Source organism: Dama dama, chromosome 11, assembly GCF_033118175.1.
Source record: "Dama dama isolate Ldn47 chromosome 11, ASM3311817v1, whole genome shotgun sequence".
NCBI lineage: Eukaryota > Metazoa > Chordata > Mammalia > Artiodactyla > Cervidae > Dama > Dama dama.
The window spans coordinates 89,810,086-89,827,147 of NC_083691.1; the positions used below are offsets into that span (position 1 = coordinate 89,810,086).

General features: G+C 51.3%; 1 protein-coding gene and 1 pseudogene across 23 annotated transcripts in view; both read left to right on the forward strand.

The window, feature by feature from the left end:
* Positions 1 to 632: 632 nt before the first annotated feature.
* DYSF (dysferlin) overlaps positions 633 to 17,062 on the forward strand; it is a 220,204-nt gene continuing 203,774 nt past the window's right edge. For 8 of the 23 annotated variants that reach the window (XM_061155679.1, XM_061155677.1, XM_061155685.1 and 5 more), the window contains exon 1: positions 12,220 to 12,453. In XM_061155679.1, coding sequence (XP_061011662.1) covers positions 12,363 to 12,453 — 91 coding nt within the window. In that variant the 5' untranslated portion in view covers positions 12,220 to 12,362. Of the gene's footprint in view, positions 1,261 to 12,218; positions 12,454 to 17,062 lie in introns of those variants that run through there. The other 15 variants (XM_061155675.1, XM_061155691.1, XM_061155678.1 and 12 more) reach the window with 9 other exon arrangements.
* Positions 8,325 to 8,735, forward strand: LOC133064232 (ATP synthase F(0) complex subunit C1, mitochondrial-like; annotated as a pseudogene).

The window sequence follows — 17,062 nt, forward strand, 5'->3', positions numbered from 1 at the left end:
TAGCAACAGGTACTAGGACCTAAAAAAAGGCATGTCCTGTGCCCTTATAATTCCAAAGCTAGAAATCCCAACTGAGGAACAAGCAGAGAGGGGCTCAAGACAGGTATATATCCCAGTTTTTATATAAAAAGTGATTTCTCACTACTGGAAAGAGCCTAAATATGCAGCAATAGGAGAAAGCCTTGAGAATTTAATATATTCATATGATAGAAAATTAAGTAGCTATTGAAAAAAAAACTTTATAAAGAATATTTAATGATGCAAGGAAATACTACTTGAAAAAGCAGGACACAGAACTGCACAGACACTTTGATCTCAGTCATACAATAAAGACCGTAACAACATGCATATATGCATGCAATTCACAGGAAAAAGTCTGGGTTGGTAAATAACCAAATGTTAATATTGTATTTTTTTCAGACTCAGCGATTTCTTTCTTGTATGCTTTTGGTTAAAAGTGGTATGTGTTGTTTTTACAACCAGAGAAGGGTACAAAGTTTTTAAGGCAGCCAGCTCTGCCGCTCGATGAGATTCCTCAACTCTGGTCTTCTGTCTGGAAAGCGCCGGCCCTGCGCCTGCTCCCCAGAGCGTCCCCGGGCGGTCTGGCTGGCTGCGAGGGAGAGTGCTGGAATCCCCGCGGTGGGAGGCCACCGGCTTGGCGTCGCGCGCTGCCCGAGGTGGAAGGTCAGGGGAGGGACCAAGTCTTTCTCCCGTCCTGGAGCGAGATCGGGACTGCGCTGGGCGCCCGGAGCCCTGGTCCAGTCCTCAGCCATCGCGGCCTCCGCCCAGTCCGCTGTTCCACCGCCAGGTGCAAAATGCCGTGTCATTGGGAGAGTCTGCGGCCGGAGCATTGAATTACAGCTTAGCCAAGCTCGCGCAGGGCGGCGCGGGTGGAAGATGAGCAGAAGCCCCTGTTCTCGAGGCACCCGCTGACAAGCGGGCTAAGCGTAGCCCGGGGCGCGGACCGAGTGGAGGCCACTGGAACAGCCCGGGACTGGCCTTTCTTTCTCCTTCAAGAACCGTTGCTCTGAGCTGGGAGTCAGTGATCTGAGCCAGCCTCCCTCCACCAGCACTCTGTTGTGAGGGGACCCACGAGCTGCGCCTCGGCAATCCCCAACCTTCCCCAGCCCTCTCCGCGCCCTGGGTACACGGGATCCTGACTCCCGTCAGTCATGCTGAGGGTCTTCATCCTCTACGCGGAGAACGTCCACACCCCTGACACCGACATCAGCGATGCCTACTGCTCCGCGGTGTTTGCAGGTAGGAGGGGCCCGCGATCCTTCCCGGGAAGAGGGGGTGGGAGTTGCGGAGGGGACGCCGCGGTTCTCCACCTCGAAGAACACCGGAATGTGAGCGAGAAGACTCCTCGGCCAGGTTGACTTTGAGTGTTCCAAAAACACTCGGAGAGAGGCGACTCGGAGAAATGGAGGCAAGAGGGAGAGGTGGTCAGCGATCCGGAAGCTGAGCCCCGGCCGGCCGGGGCTAGGAGGGGCCTGAGGGGCAGGACCAGCATCTATCCTCGCACTCCCCGGATCTCTTAAAAGAGGCCTTTTTGCATTGTGTGCTGCAAAGCGTTGTGTTGCAGGGCTCCCCGCCTCTCCCCGGAAGCCTGGTCCCGGGGCTATTTATAATCCAACTCTCTTGCCTTGGCAGGGGCCTGGCGGCTGCCCTCGGCCTTTGCTCTCTATCACAGGCTGGGCCTGCAGGCAGGCGCACACTGGGGACAGAGGCACCGCCCATCGGTCCAGGGGTCCTACTCTTGTTTTCTGGCACAGGATGCGGGAAATTCAGCATTTTGGGGGTGGCATCTCCGTCATCAGGTGGAGGAGCCTGCTCCCCCATCAGACTGAGACCTTCCACAGGAAGGACTTTCATGGTGATGAATGGACCAGGAGGTGAGGGCTGGGCTCAGGCTGTTTCTCTGGGACTTCTGTGGGCGGAGCCAGAGCTGGGGTCTACACTCCCGGCCTGTGTGTTTGGAGCCTTACTGGAGGACAAGGGCGGGAGGACAAGATTGTGTGGGCCCGCTGCCCCACCCACCCTGTGGGTTTGCTCTCAGCCTCTATACCTGTCACTCCCTTTCTCCTTCAAGATATAGCTACATCCCAGGCCTCCAGAAACCCCTGGCGATCCAATGGACATTTCCTTTTAGTTTCAGGAGCTTCTGATGCCATGTTCTCAGACACCCCTGTGCCCATAGGCTCCCAGGCACATGCACACATGAAATGCATGTGACACTTGCAAGTTCCAAGGAGTAAGAACTCACAGAATGCAAGCATGTGTCCACAGCAATGTGCATGTGCGCGCACGCACACACAGACACACGCACACACACACACTCCTGGGGGTGAGATTTCAGGTTTCTCTAGGAGGAGCTGCTGAATGGGCCCTTGGCCTGGAAAGCAATGTGCTCTTTCCAGGGTGAGGGGTAGGGGGAGGTGACACTCCCGCTGTGCTCTTCTCCTGACACCTTGCTTTGAACTGTTCTGACCAGTTTCCTACAGTTGCCTTCGGAAATGAGCTTTATCAAGGTGTTTCCAGGGGGAGAATGAGGGCATGAATGGGTGGTGGGGCGGGGGCGGGGGGGGGGGGGGCTGCCTCCACACCTCTTCTACAACCTCAGCTCTGTGCAGGCCAGGACAGTGGTTCATCTGTCAGGCCCGGATGTGCAGCCTAGCTGAGGGCTCTGGCCTTAGAGCTGCAGACCTCCTGGGAGCACCGTCCACTCTGTAAATAACCCCCTGGCTAAGGGGAGGGAGGATATGCTGAAGGGAAACGAGCACCCTGGGCTTTAAGTATCCGCCTCCCTCCGCTCATATCCGCCTCCCTCCGCTCATCCGCCCCACCCAGCCCCTCATCCCTGTCCCAGGGCTGAGCGCGCCCTGTGCACGGCACCCTCTGGAGCTGTCCAGTACAAGTGAAATGCAAGAAGGGCCACTTTGGCAGTCCTGCCTCTTCTCAGGGACCTTGTCTCCTCTGATGACCACTCAGCCGGAACCAGATTTTCATCCACCTTCTCTGACCACACTCCCACCTCCCAACACCTCCTCCCAATACACACACACATACTTTCCCCAGACTTCACAATGTCCCCACCCAAACCAAGCTCAGAACCCTAGTACGAGAAAGGAAAGAATGAAGAATGGTTAATGAATGGGGAAGCACTTTCTAAACCTAGAAGTGCTTTACCCACCAGAAGGCCCTCTGGCATGGCTCCTCTCCTGTCAGAGGGGCCTCCCCCTTCCCTGGCAGGAAAGGCAGTATGTTGTCTGTGCTGACTGGGAGTGCCCCCAGCCTTCAGAGGGGGCTGTCTGGATGCCCCAACTCCCAGCCATCACAGTCACTGCCCGGCAGTCATGGGGAGCACAGGCTCTCCCTCCCCCAGCCCTGGCCATAATCCACCTCCTGTGTGTTGGCCAAGCTCTTAACTTATGTCCAAATTCGGCCTCCCTGCAGCATCAGGCCAGCTCCCCCACCTCCTCCCGGTCAGGGACAGTTTGCTAAATGATTACACGGAAGGCTCTGTTCTCAGGGACACACTACTCAGAGCAGAACGCCCTTCTGGGAAGCCTCCCCTCACCAACTGGCTGGGAACTGGCCTTCCCAGACCTGTTAGGTTTGGAAACCATGGACCCCCCTCCTTTGGCTACCTGTTTGGAATATCCCGTCATTTAACAGGTGCCTCCATGCATGCCTAAGTTCACTTCCTGTTCACAGTAGCTTTGTGAGGCCAATGGGCAGGGATATTATGCCCTTTGACAGATGAGCGGAGCAGACAGGCCCAGAGAAGTACAGAGGCCTGGCCAAGGTTACACAGCGGCCAAAACACCCACCACCCCCATCATCATGCCCTCTGTTGTTCTCAGCGTCTGTGCTCATGAATAAGAAAGTGCTTTGAAAAGCATACCATGCACTGCCCACACATGATGTACCCTGGACCCAAGCCAGAGCTAGGGAGGACTGTGCGTGGGGTACCCAGGCTGGGCTGAGTCAAAGTGGGGGGAGTGCCAGGCTGCAAGGAGTGCAGTATACAACAAATGACGCAGAGATGGGGGATTCCGATTCTGAGCATGTGTATTCATCACAGTGAGAGAGAATGGTCATTCATTAAGCACAAACAATGTACTATTTTCAGACGCTGTCTCTTTAAAACCCACAACAATCCTCTGAGATGCACTTAACTGATACTGTGCTTCCTAGGTGTAAGCACTGTTCTAAATAGAGCTCACTTACTATGAGCTCTATCATGTTCAAGTTGTTCAATTTGTACCAGGCCCTTATATGTAGATCCTTAATCCTTCTAGCAGCCATATATGGTAGTAACCAGGCCCTTATATGTAGATCCTTAATCCTTCTAGCAGCCACTCTCCACCACACAGAAGTTAAGTCATACACTAGTCATTAGTGGAGTCAGGATTCAGGCCCACATACTCTGGCTCTGGAACCCTGTTGTCTTTAACTGCTCTACCATTTCCCTCTGGCCTTAGATCTGATTTACAAAAGACAAGCAGTAAAAGGTGGAGGGACAGGAAGGAACCCGGCTCTGGCTCACAGCCTGGAGCCCAGTCTCCGTCTGCACATGGCCCCTCACACCTTGTCTTGCCTCATACGTTGTCCCTGCTGCCACTGGCTCTCTTTCTCCCTCGGCCTCTGACGTCCTCGTTCTCATTCTCTGGTCTGAAGGATGCCTTCTTATCTCAGAAGGGTCTCTGCCCTTCTGTATCTTGCAGGACCAGTCACCGCTTGGTCCAGGGTGCTCCCTCTGGGCAGAACTCTTGTGCTAGGCCATTTCAAGCCTTCTGTTAGGCCTGTGGTGGCTCTTAAGGGTCTGATAAGCTGAGGCTGGGGTCATGCATCCTGAGGCACCGAGGTGGGCAGCCTGCAGTGGGTGTGGCAGGCACTTGGGGGCCTCTGAAAAGGGAGTGCTGTAAGCACAGGCCCCCAGCTTAGCCAATCCAGTGGCGGGGGGAAGGGGCTCAGGAGTGAAACCTCAGTCACATTCCAGTGGGATAAGAGCACTGAACAAGAGGGAAAGAAGGACGGTAGCTGAAAGTATTGGCTTTAGACCCAGACTACCTGGGACCTTGGATATGGAATTCCAGCTCTGCCACTTTCCAGCGGTGTGTGTGTCTTTGGGCAAGTTACTTAACCACTCTTGTCTTGCCTCACACATCGTCCCTGTTGCCACTGGCTCTCTTTCTCCCTCGGACTCTGTCGAGGTTTCGACACTCTGTGGGTTTCCCCACCTATAAAATGTTGATAATAATAGTACCTGTTTTGGAGGGATGGTTCTGAAGAGTTTATGTGTTAATCCATATAAAACACTTTGACTAATGCCTGGCACATTAACTATGTCACTATTATATGATATATATATTTATTCTAATTATTATTATGGTTAACACGCATCGTACATGTACTAAGAAATCAGTGCACACATCCAAACAGTCTTTCACTCTCTTTTTGGCCTGGTCAGTCCTATCACCAGCTCTGTTGGTTCATTTACTGTCCAGGCTGGGCACATTGTACTGAGGGGTGAGTGGCCATCCCTGCAGCCCCAAGGGGACCCTGGCCCCGTCTCCTCTGGGAGCCCTCCCCAGGGCAGTCCTTTCTGAGGCCAAGGTATATGTCCACTTGCCTGATGGCTGGCTGTGGCCCTCCCCATTGGACTGGATCTTTCCTGGAATGAGCATCCCTCCTGTGACTCCCTGGGCCCACAAACCTTCTCAGTCTCCCTCTCCAGGCTCAAATCTCTTTCTTTTCTTCCTGCATGCTGGTCTCTTCCCAGATTGGTTTATTAGGCTGAAACATTAGCAGTTGTGTGTCTCCTGTGAGCCAGGCAGGCTCTGGGCTGGAAGCCCTGGTGTTTGCTTTAATCGTCCCAAGAGCTCTGTGAAGTAACATTCTCTTGATTTTACAAAAGTGGAAATAGACTCTGAAAGGTCAGATCTCATGCCTTGGGACACACGGCTAGAAAAACAAGGACTGTGATGGATGCCCAGGGCCATCTAATTGTTCCTGCAATGGGATACTCTTCCCGGGCAGTCAGTCATGTGATCATGACTGTAACCAGAATCATTGCTGCCTGACACCCCTGGCAGACATTTGTGGGTGCCTGTCTAATCCCAGTTGATTGTATTGGGATATCCACGGGACACAATTTCGTCAATGAATGCAGAGGTGGGGCAGAAGGATGCATTGGACTGTTCATACTCCTGTGAGTCTTTGGACTTGGACAAATGTGCCCTGAGGAATCCTGGAAGCTCACATGCAGAGTGTTCATCTCAAAGTTGGTGTTATTGGAAGCAGAGGGCAAGGTTTATTTGCTTCCTGGATACCCCACGTGAGGCCTTGGGGAAAAACAAGGCCCAGACATTAAGAGAACTGAGCTGGAGGAGACCAGTGGGCCAACTCCAAGAACAAGAAGGGGCTCTCCTTGAAGTAACTCCTCTTGACTGGCAGGGAGGAAGGACCGTAAATAGGTGACAGAAGAGGGTCATAAACCCACATCCCCAGGGGAGCGTGGCAGGTGGTATAACTAAGGCCAAAGGGAGAAGCACATGCATATTTGGGTGAGAGGTGTGTAGGGCAAGCTGAGATGCACACTTCCAGCCAGAGGGGCCAGATAATCAGTGTTAGGCAGAAAATTAGGGCTCATGTGCCAGGTTTTCTGATTTTTCAATGGATGCTATAAATCCAGATCTCATAATGTTTAAAGTACAATTTTGTCATAAAACGTTGTGTTGATCAAAGACAACAGGTCTCTGTGCTGGGTGTGTCCCAGGAGACACCAGTGGCAGCATCTGATGGTGTTGTGTTTAATCCTGGAGACCTTGGTCTTGGGCTCTTCAGGGAACTGGCAGCCAGTCTCCTCTCACCTGAGATGATCAGGCAGCACCTATCTGTGACTGCACCATTGGGATGGCAGGGGTGAGCTTTAGTCCCCTCTCCTCTTACCTCTTTTAGCTCTGAAATGTCATTGTGGTTAACATGAAGTTTTAAGTAAAAACTGGGCTTGCTATGCAAACTCAGCTTCAAAACAGGTCCCCTTCAGGCAGGAGATAGGCCCCAGGCTGAACAGCTAGATTTTGTCCGCTGTGGACAGATACTCCAAAACAGCAGGAGGGAAGAGAAGCAAAGCCTGACCAGATACGAGATCAAAGGCCACATATTCCTCATTCTTAAAATCAAGGACACCTTCCCAGTTAGACATGTGCAGAAAAGCTCCTTGGAGGTCAAAAAGGGAGGGGCCTCCACCCCATAGTAAGTGATGTCAACCTACCCGTAGGCCTCTTGGCTAGAATCCATCTTGGCTAAGAGACGCATACACACACGGGAGGACCCTGAGATAAACCAAGTATGGATCAGAACAAGGCAAAGCAAGATGACCAGAAGAAATGCCCCACAAAAGTAGCTTAAACTCCCATGAGCGTGCGGCTCTCTCTCAGCCCGCCTGTGTGTGTCCACGTGGACTCTTTTCCCTCCTTGTAAATCCTTGTTTCACTACTTTATTTCTTTGTGGAAATTCATTTTCCACAAAGCCATGTGGGCCAGGGTCATTTCAGTGGCCAGTGGTCTAGCGGCCAGCACTCAGAGCTCTCATTAATTACTGTGGCCTGACTTCAGTCTCTGGCTGAGAACCGAGATCCTGCTTCAAGCCACTGCAGGTCAAGAACACCTTTACCCACTTGCTCCCCGACGGTGACTCCTAAGCAGGCCCTGTCGCCTCTGCAGTGGGGCTGGAGTTGTCTAGGGTGCCGAGGAGCTGCCCTTACCTGGGCCCTTAGGTAGGATGCAGATTTGTCTGTTGGTTAGTGAACCTTAACTGATGGTGGGGGCATGCATGATGGTCACTCTCTCGAAATGGTTGCTGTGTAGGCAGCCCTGCCTGGTAACGTTCTGACCCTCTGGGCTGCCCAGGCTCCTGGATCCTTCTGTCCTGCCCAGACTCCCAGATCCTTCTGTCCTGTTTCTCTGCTATACCTTGCGGTCCCTTTGACAACACAGTTGGTATGGCGGACATCGTGCTTGGCTCTCCAGTGTCCCTTCCATACCACGATGAGGCTAAACCAGTGGTTCTCAAGGAGGATAGTACTGCCCCTAGCGGGTATTTTGGATATGATGATTTGGGATATGTTTCCACTGCAACCTGGGCAGGACAGCATTAGCCTTCCTGTTCATTGAGGCTTCCTTGGTGGCTCAGATGGTAAAGAATCTGCCTTTGCTTAAATCTAAAGCCAGGACGTGAGTCAGTCATCTTCAGCTGGGTGACTGCTGTGGTCCGAGCAGGGGCAGCAGGACAGTGGGAATACAGACTGAAAAAAATGTAGACCACCGGAGCACTACTCATTCCTCCCGCTCTGATCTGCTCTTGTACCAGGGGTATGATCAGGCCTGTGTCTGTCTCCTTCCAGAGTAGGCCAAACAGCCCATCTGAACAGCCTTCCTACAGCAATATCTCACTCCAGGTGGCTTGGTGGGCATTCCAGACCAGTATTGTCTCCTGGGCCACGGACACAGCGGCCAAGTTTATTGGCCCTGGGGCTGCCACAGTTGGTATGGCTGGTTCAGGGGCCGGCACTGGAACAGTGTTTGGCAGCTTGATCCTTGGCTATGCAAGGAATACATCTCTGAAGCAGCAGCTCTTCTCCAGCACCATTCTGGACTTTGAACTGTCTGAGGCTGTGGGGCTTTTCTGTTTGATGGTCACCCTCCCCATCCTCTTCACCACATGAGGCTCCATGGAGGTCACCTACCCACACTGGCTGCTTTGACTCCAGGCCATGCTCAGTGCTGGAGTGTGCTAACTTCTACCATTAAACACAATGTTTCTCTTTAAAAAAAAAAAAAATCGACTTGCAATGCAGAAGACCCAGTAAGATCCCTGGGTCAGGAAGATCCCTGGAGAAGGGAATAGCCACCCACTCCAGTATTCTTGCCTAGAGAATTCCATGGACAGAGGAGCCTGGCAGGGTTTGCAAAGAGTAACCCAGTCCATGGGCTTGCAAAGAGTGGAACAGAACTGAGAGAATAACACTTTGCTATCTCATAGGTCGCATAGGTCATCCCTTGGATTCCTGGCCACATCTAGCTGTGAGGGAATTCTGGGAAATGTAATCTATCTATGTGGGTGACCATGTGTCCAGGTCGGAGACCTTGGAACATTTCTGTGGAAGGAGGGGAGAACGACTTTGAGGGGGACAAGTGGAGATCTCAGCACACTGTCCCCAAGAGCTGCATTCCTGATGCAAGTCCCCTTGGGAGGAAGCCCCTTTGAGGATTTGGCTCCAGGATGATGTCTCCAAGGGATCAGTCAACCATCCAATCAGGGAGAAGTGAAGTTGGAAGTTGGGATGGGAAAAGAAGCCTCAGGAAGTGTCCAGGGCTCATGCCACCGGCTGCTGTTTTTCTGGTGTACAGAGCAAGTGTGTGAAGACCCTGTTCCTTGGACATAAGCCAAGTGTTTGTAAACATTCCACAGATTTCCTATGCTGCCTCTGACCCATAAGAGAAGGTCTGGGGGGCAGGATGTGGTGCGCTGGGGAAAACAGCAAAGCCAGGAATCATTGTGATGGAAAAAAATATCCCTAGTCATCATATCCAAAATTCCCCCTAGGGGGCAGTAGTATCCTCTTTGAGACCTGCCCGCCTAACCATATCTTAGGGTGGAAGGGACACAGCCAAGTACACTGTCCACCACACCAACCCCAGGCCAGCCCTTGCTTGCACTGGGAACACCTGGCTGCCTGAGACAAACGTGGTCTCTCCCCTCATCGACCAACTTCACCATCTAGCTAGACATCAAACCAGCAATTAAACAAATAGGTATTGCTTACAGCTGGGATGAGAGCTAAGAAGGAAAAGTGCTATTGTGCAGTGGTTTGCCAGAAGACCCAACCTAGATCAGGAGGTCAGAGGTTTCTCATGGAAGCAATGAGGCCTGAAGGATGAGGGGGGGGTGGCCCTTTAAAAGAAGGGGGAAGGCAGCTGCAGGTGGAGGTGACAGGAGAGCTCTGAGTTTGGATGGAGCTCAAAATATTCCGGAAACTGAGAAGTCACTGGAGCAGAGAGTGAGGGGCTAAGTGGTCTTATCTTGTATGCAGGGGAAAGGGAGTTGGGCTTTATTCCAAGAGCATGGAAGGCCTTGGAGGGATTTTACAGAGTGTGTGTTAGGGTGTGTGACTGATTATATTTAAGATCACCAGGCTCCCGTGTGGAGGCACTTGGATGCTGTGGGCACACAGATGGTACCAAAGTCAGCAAGGATGATTTAGGCTGTAAGTGAAATCCTATCTCAAGATGATTTTAATAATAAACAATCTTAAAGTGATCTTCATTCCCAATACAAGTCCTCTCGGGAGGAAGCCCCATTAGTATCAGGCCCCAGTATGATCCAGAGACATGGTGGGCTCTGGGCACATAGAATGGACAGCTCCAATCATCCTGGACACAGGCAGACTCCATTTTATTTTTCTCTGGTCTGCCATCCTTGGTGTCTGCTATATCTTAGAGCTGGCTGACAACTGGATCTACACGCTTCCTTATTCTCACAAAGTGGGAGAGGGAGTTGGGCTTGTCCAGTCACCAAGAGCAAGTTATCCCTCCGGGAGAACAACTTGGGACATATATGCCCATCGCTGAACCAATAGCTATTGCCAGGTGATGGGCTTAGTTAGGTCAGGATCTGGAGCTAGGGCTGGAAGTAGCACCCAAATAGTTGGGTTCTGTTGAGAGAGAGGAACTTTGGATGTTGGAGAGGAAGTAAATGGCCATCGCATATGAGAGTGAGAGGGGTCACTCAAGGAGAGCGGAAGAATCAGAAGGAAGAGGGTACAAGCCAACTGGAGGAGGCACAGCCTTTAAGATTGGGGAGAGGACAGCCTTAGACTTGTCACTGAGTGGGTGAGGGGGTAGGATCTAGTGCCCAAGCTCCCAGCCGGGCTTTGGAGTACAAATGATTCATTTATTAACAGGAGGAAAGCAAAAGGTTTGGGCACAGAAGCTGTTGGAATTTAGGAGGCTGGGAGCCTGGGGATGTTCTCTCCTTTGCATACAGAAAGCAGCCTGAGAGTGAGGGTGGTGATGGGGTGCTGTAAATTTGGGGAGCGAAAAAGTATGAAATAGTTGTCTAGGAGAGAGTGTGATTGAAGAGACCGAGGTGATGATGTAGGGTCGCTGCTTGTTGGCAGTTAGGATCCCCCTGAGTCTGGGGTGGGACATAGCAGGTGAGGCTGGCAGGGTGGCTGTGTTATTCTCCAACACCAGTTAGCACTTAAGGGACAGAGGTGGAGGAGGTGAAGCTGGATTTCACCAGGTGGCAGTCACCTGAAAATGCTGGAGCCTCAAAGCAAGACAAGGGGAAGAGAGTTGGGGTTTTGTGCAGCAGAATGGTGATAACTGGTCACCGAACGGAGGCTGAGTGAGGAAGCTAGTGAGCACCTGGGAGGTGGGAGGAAGAGCAGCGCCTGTCGGGCGCTCGGTGCAGGTATAGAGGTGGGAAGCTCGCCACCTGTGGCCGTCAGCTGGAAAGGAATCAGACTTAACACGGGAACGCCTGCTAAAGGCTGTCACCGCTCGAGGCTCACGCTAAAAGCAGTACCCCCACGGCGCGGGCAGAGGACCTAGAGATTGCTGTCGGGATGTTGCAGAGCAGCTCCAAGAGACAGGACACAGACCTCAGCCTCCGGAGATGAGTGCCCCCAGATCACTGATCTGAGAAGCCTCAGAGGTGTCGGAGCCTCTCGGGTCTCCAGGAGCACCGAGGGTGGGCCAAGGCGAGCCGCGCAGGGGCCAGAAGGTAGGCCCCCAGCCGTTCGACCCTCTCCTCCTTTAGGGCTCCCAGCGCTTGCAGTTTTCCGCGGACACATTCTGGTCCCTGCAGCCGGGTTTCCCCCACCTCGCGCCTTCGCACCCAGTTGCCTCGCGCCCTTGGCGTGCCGGCCTGCGCGCAGCGGCAGGAGAGCAGCGGACGCGAAGTCGGCCCTGGTGCGCTCCGGGCCCAGGCGCGCTGGCCGCTCCGGGAGCCGGGATGGTACTGGCTGCCGCTTCCCAGCTGCTCAGCCGAGCGGTGCGCCCGGAGTCAACGGCGCTTCCATTCCTGGCGGGGGCGGGGACCGGCGGAGGGGACCAGCGTCCCCGCCAGCGCCCGTCTGAGCGCTGGCCCGTCCCGCCCCCCGCCGGCAGGGCGGATCCGCATCGGGGCCGGAGGGGAGGGTCCACCCAGCTTGTGTCCGGTGTCCTCTCCGCGGCCTCTTCCAGGCGTCGGGACTTGTCCGCGGAGGCGCAGCGGAGGCGACAGCTCGCTCCTCTTTGGCGCGGCTGCTGCGGAGCCGGGCGCTTGCTCGGCGGGGGCCGGCCGAACCATGCTGAGCTGCCAGCTGGTGAGGGCCAGCAACCTCCCCAGTCTGAAGAAGGACCGGCGCAGCGACCCGGTCGCCAGCCTGACTTTCCGAGGTGAGAGCCCCGTGGCCACCGCGCCCGCTCGCCGGCGCCACCCGCCAGCGCGCGCACCGCGGGGTCGGCCACCCCCGCTCCCGCACCAACCCGGCCAAAGTTTCCTCCCCTGTCAGCAAGGACAGAAATCTCAGAGAAATCTCGGTCCTGTTTTCTTCAGAGGGGGCGAGGAGGATGCAGCTGAGCAAGAAAAATGCCGTGGTGCTCAGAAATTTTGGAAACCGAAAGCGCCGTAATATGTCGATAGTTGCACTTCTAAGACCGATACCCGGGGGTAATACCGTGCGAGCCCTTAGCAGGCGGGGATGAGGGTGGGTTGGAGGATGAATGCAGAGAGAGAATAGGATTGCTTAAATATTGGGCGTGGAGACCGCGAGAGTTGTGTCTTGGTTTCATTCATTCATTCGTCCGTCTTTCTTCAACACTGGCCGCCTTGAATTCATCTCAGTTGGGAGGAAAAGGGATAGAATAGAGCGGATATGGCCTTGATACAAGGAATTTTGAGTGTCTTAGGAAGTCTTTTAAAATGCCAAGAGCCTAAATGCCTGTCTGTGGGTACTTAGTCAAAAGAGAGCCTACGTTTGGGGAAAACACCCCAAAGGACTCACACCCGCCCCCTTCTCACCAGACACCCTTAACCCTCACTTAAAGGCGGACATTCCCGTGGGAGGAGGTGTCTCAGGAGGGGAAAGGGAAGAGGAAGGACCTGTCAAAATTAAGAGAAGGAACAATGGCTGTGAGTCAGGACCCCAGTTCTGCAAAGAAAGATAATTAAGGAAAGGGGAGAGGGTTTTCCTCTTACCATATCCTGTGGTCTTGTGGAAGTACAAATATCCTGTGGTTTTGTGGACTTAAAAATTTGCGCAGCATAAAAGATTGTCAAATGTAGAGGGATAAATGGCTGGTGTTTTCAGGAGGCTTGGAAAAGGTGGTCACCATGGGGGCTCTTTAGTTCTGACCCACGATATCCATCTGCTCCCCCAGCACCCCAAAATATTGATAACCATAGATGAAGGACACAGTTTGGCAAAGTGAGAGCTAACTGTAGCTTTTCTTCTTTGTTATGGGACAGTTTACATTTTATTCCTTTTTTGAAAAGTGTGAGTTGGAACAATTTAGAAAAGCTTTCTACCTCCATTAATTGGTGCCATTCCTGGGTGCCTACTATGAAATGCAGTGTCAAGACGAGGTCCCTAGCTGTCCCTTAGGCTCAGATTCTGACTAAGCCATTCTTGTGTGAAATTATGGGGCCGACTGGCTGGGAAAGACTTCCCAAGGACCGTGAGCCCAGGGCCCTTTATCAGCCGTGAGTCTCCTAGATGCTTTGGATCTTTTCTGCATCTGTTCACCACTTTGTTTCCCTGCTTCTCCAACAGTCATGTGGTAGCTACCAATTTCCCTGTTCTGCAGGCAAGGAAATGAGAACCTGGGGAAGTTAATTAAATGCTGTGTCCCAGTCATGGCAGGGACACTTGAGTGGGCAGTGCCCTTGAGTCCAGATCTATTGAGGGCCCTCTTTGCAGTTGAACCAGCCCAATTGAGCACGTGCACCTGTTGTCCTCTCCCCAGCTCTGCATTCCCCACCCTTTATAATGCCTTACTATTTATTCCCACTGATAAGCTCCTAGCAAAACTGAAATATAGTGGGATGTACCATCTCTAACTGTTCAAAGTCTGTTCATCTTTCAAAGCCCAGCTACAATGCCACCTTCTCCAGGAAGGCACCCAGGAGTCCCTTGACTGTCATAGCCTCTCCTCGCTGGATGCACAGCACCTTCTTAGGTCTGCTGGTGCACACACCCCAGCTGACCTGTGCTCAGCCCTTTGCTCCATAGTTAGGATCAGGGTAGCGACTTCAGGACTCCTAGTGCTAGCAGACAGGTGGTATTCTCTAGTGTGTGCCCCTTCTGGCCCAGTTTCTCACCATCTTCCAGATTTGCCTAGGGGTCTCAGCAGTCTAGGGTAGTGGTCCTTATGTTTTACTGTGCCTCAGAGTCTTCTGGAGAGTGTGCTTGACAGACAGATTCCTGGGTCCCCTCCAAAGAAGTTCTGATGCAGCAGATGGAAATGACCTAAGAATTAGCACTTCTACACCTGAGGCAGGTCATTTTGGAACCACATCTCGAGAGAAATTGATGTGAGATGTGGTGAAAGATGAAATTAATGTGACTTCCCCCACCCTATGGGGATATTCATGCTGGAGTTTGGGGCTGAACGGATGCTTAGGGAAAGAGGCTGTTGCAACCAGACCCAGAATTTACAGATCCTCTAGCCTGGGGTACTTAGCCCTGGCTGCACATCAGAATTGCATGGGGGAGCTTTTTAAAAGACCACAGCCAGATCCTTGTTCCTCCTGTCTTGAAGCTGAGTTTCTGGGAGGAGGGACCCAGATACAGGTATTTCTAAAAAGTCTCCAAATGTTCAGGAAGCGTAACTGGGGGGCGAGAAGCCTTGTTGGAGCCTGTCACAGCACAGAGGGGCTGGCCTGCCTGCAGAGAGGCCGCCACCCGGTGTGCTGGGCTCCCATCCGGAGCCCGAGGTGCAGGCGCCTGGTCAGGCCCTCTTGTCTCACAGTTGTTCCTGGCATTTCAGGCTCGGATGTAATTTCAGGACCTGCTTCCCAAAATAGACTATGAGCTCTGGGAGGTTGGACTCTGAGGGTGCTTTTTTGGGTTCCCTCTCTCGGGGCTTTAGGATAGAGGCTTTTAATGAATACTTACCATCCCTTTGTTCTTGTATTAATGAGTTAGTTAGCATGACTAACTACTACAAGTCCCTGAGCTGTGGTAGAGATAGTTCACCGACCAGCTTCGAGAATGAACAGCTTCATTTCCTACAGCATTTAATGATCTGTATCTCTCTTCTGCCCTCTCTCTTTTTCACCCTCTACAGTTGTGATTTATATCCTTTCATTCACTCATTTTGTTACTGAACAAATATTTATTGAGTATCTACTACATGTTGGGTGATGGTTGGGGGTAAAAAGTAGGACAGTAAAAAGTAAACAGTAAAAAGTAGGACCCCTCCCCCATTCTGATGCTTCGAACTAACTTGTTAACAATTTGACATATTTCCACCAAGATTCTTTTTCCTCTTTTTAAAAAAAGCAATGTTAGTGTGAAACTTAACACCTAACAAAGTGCGTAATATACACATGTACACTTTGATGCAGTGGTTTTCAGCTGGGGGCAGTTTGTTCCTCAGGGGCATGTGGCAATGTCTGGAGACATGCTGGGTTGTCACCAGTGAGTGAGAGATGAGGTGCTATTGGGATCTACTATGCTGGAGGCCAGGGATGCTGCTAAACATCCTAGAGTGCTCAAGATGGCCCCACAATACTCATAACAAGGAATTATCGAGGGCCAAGGTTGAGGAACCCTGCTTTAATGGATAAATTATAAAGGGAATACTCATGTGTATTGCCCAGGTCAAGGAATTGAAGCTTACTCATCCCACCCATCCACCAGAAGTCCCCAGATCCCTTGCCTTCCTCTCTAGAGGTAATCCCATCCAGATATCTTTTTCTTTCTTTTTTTTTTAAAATAATTTTATTCTGATATCTTTTTCAAATGTTTGCTTATTTACATTTTCACTCAGTAATAAGCCAGGGAAATTTTTGTATGTCAGTAAATATTCTACACACTTTTCATTTTTATTTTATTGTATGGGTGCACCATAATTCAGTTAATCAACCCCCTATTGAGGAATGTTTAGGTTGTATCAATTTTTAATATTTCTATCCAATGCTTAAGTCATAGTGTCTCTGCAAGAAGTATCCTGGCAACTAAATCTTTGCCCAGATATTTAATAATTTTCTTTAGGTAAGTACTGGAAGTGGTGTTGCTGTGTCAGAGGTTATAGACATATTTAAGACTTTGCTGTGTTTTCCAAATTGCTCTCCTGATGATCTGTATCAACTTTATCTTCCCATTAGCTGAGTTTAGGGGCTTGTTTTCTTCATAATTCTGCTAACACAAAGTGTAATCATGAAAATTTTTAACAATTTCTTAGGTTCAAGTAGTATTTGTGATGTTTCAATATTATTGCCTATCTGTATTTATTTCTTAATGAATTGCTGTTTTTAATTTAAAAAAATTATTTATTTATTTATTTTTGACTGTGCTGAGTCTTCTTTGCTGCTCGCGGACTTTCTCTAGTTGTGGGAAGCAGGAGCTGCTCTCTAGTTGCCGTGCATAGGCTTCTCATTGCAGTGGCTTCTTTTGCTGCAGAGCACAGGCTCAGTGATGCATGGGCTTAAATAGTTGCAGCTCGTGGTCACTAGAGCTACGCCTCAGTAGCTGTGGCATGCAGACTTAGTTACTCTGCAGCATGTAGGATTTTCCTGGACCAGGGATTAAACCCTTGTCCCCTGCATTGACAGGTGGATTCTTCACCACTGAACCACTAGAGAAGTCCCTGAACTGCTTTTTAATTTGCCCAGTTCGGGAGGGAAGAGATGTTTGTCTTTTTCTTAATTAGTTATGAGTACTCTTTACATGTTAAGGACATTATGGTTTTTGTCATTGGTGTTTCAAATATCTTCAATTATCTTTGATAGTTTCAAATAGAACTATCTTTCAAAGTTCTATTTGGCCTTTTGAGTTTAAAG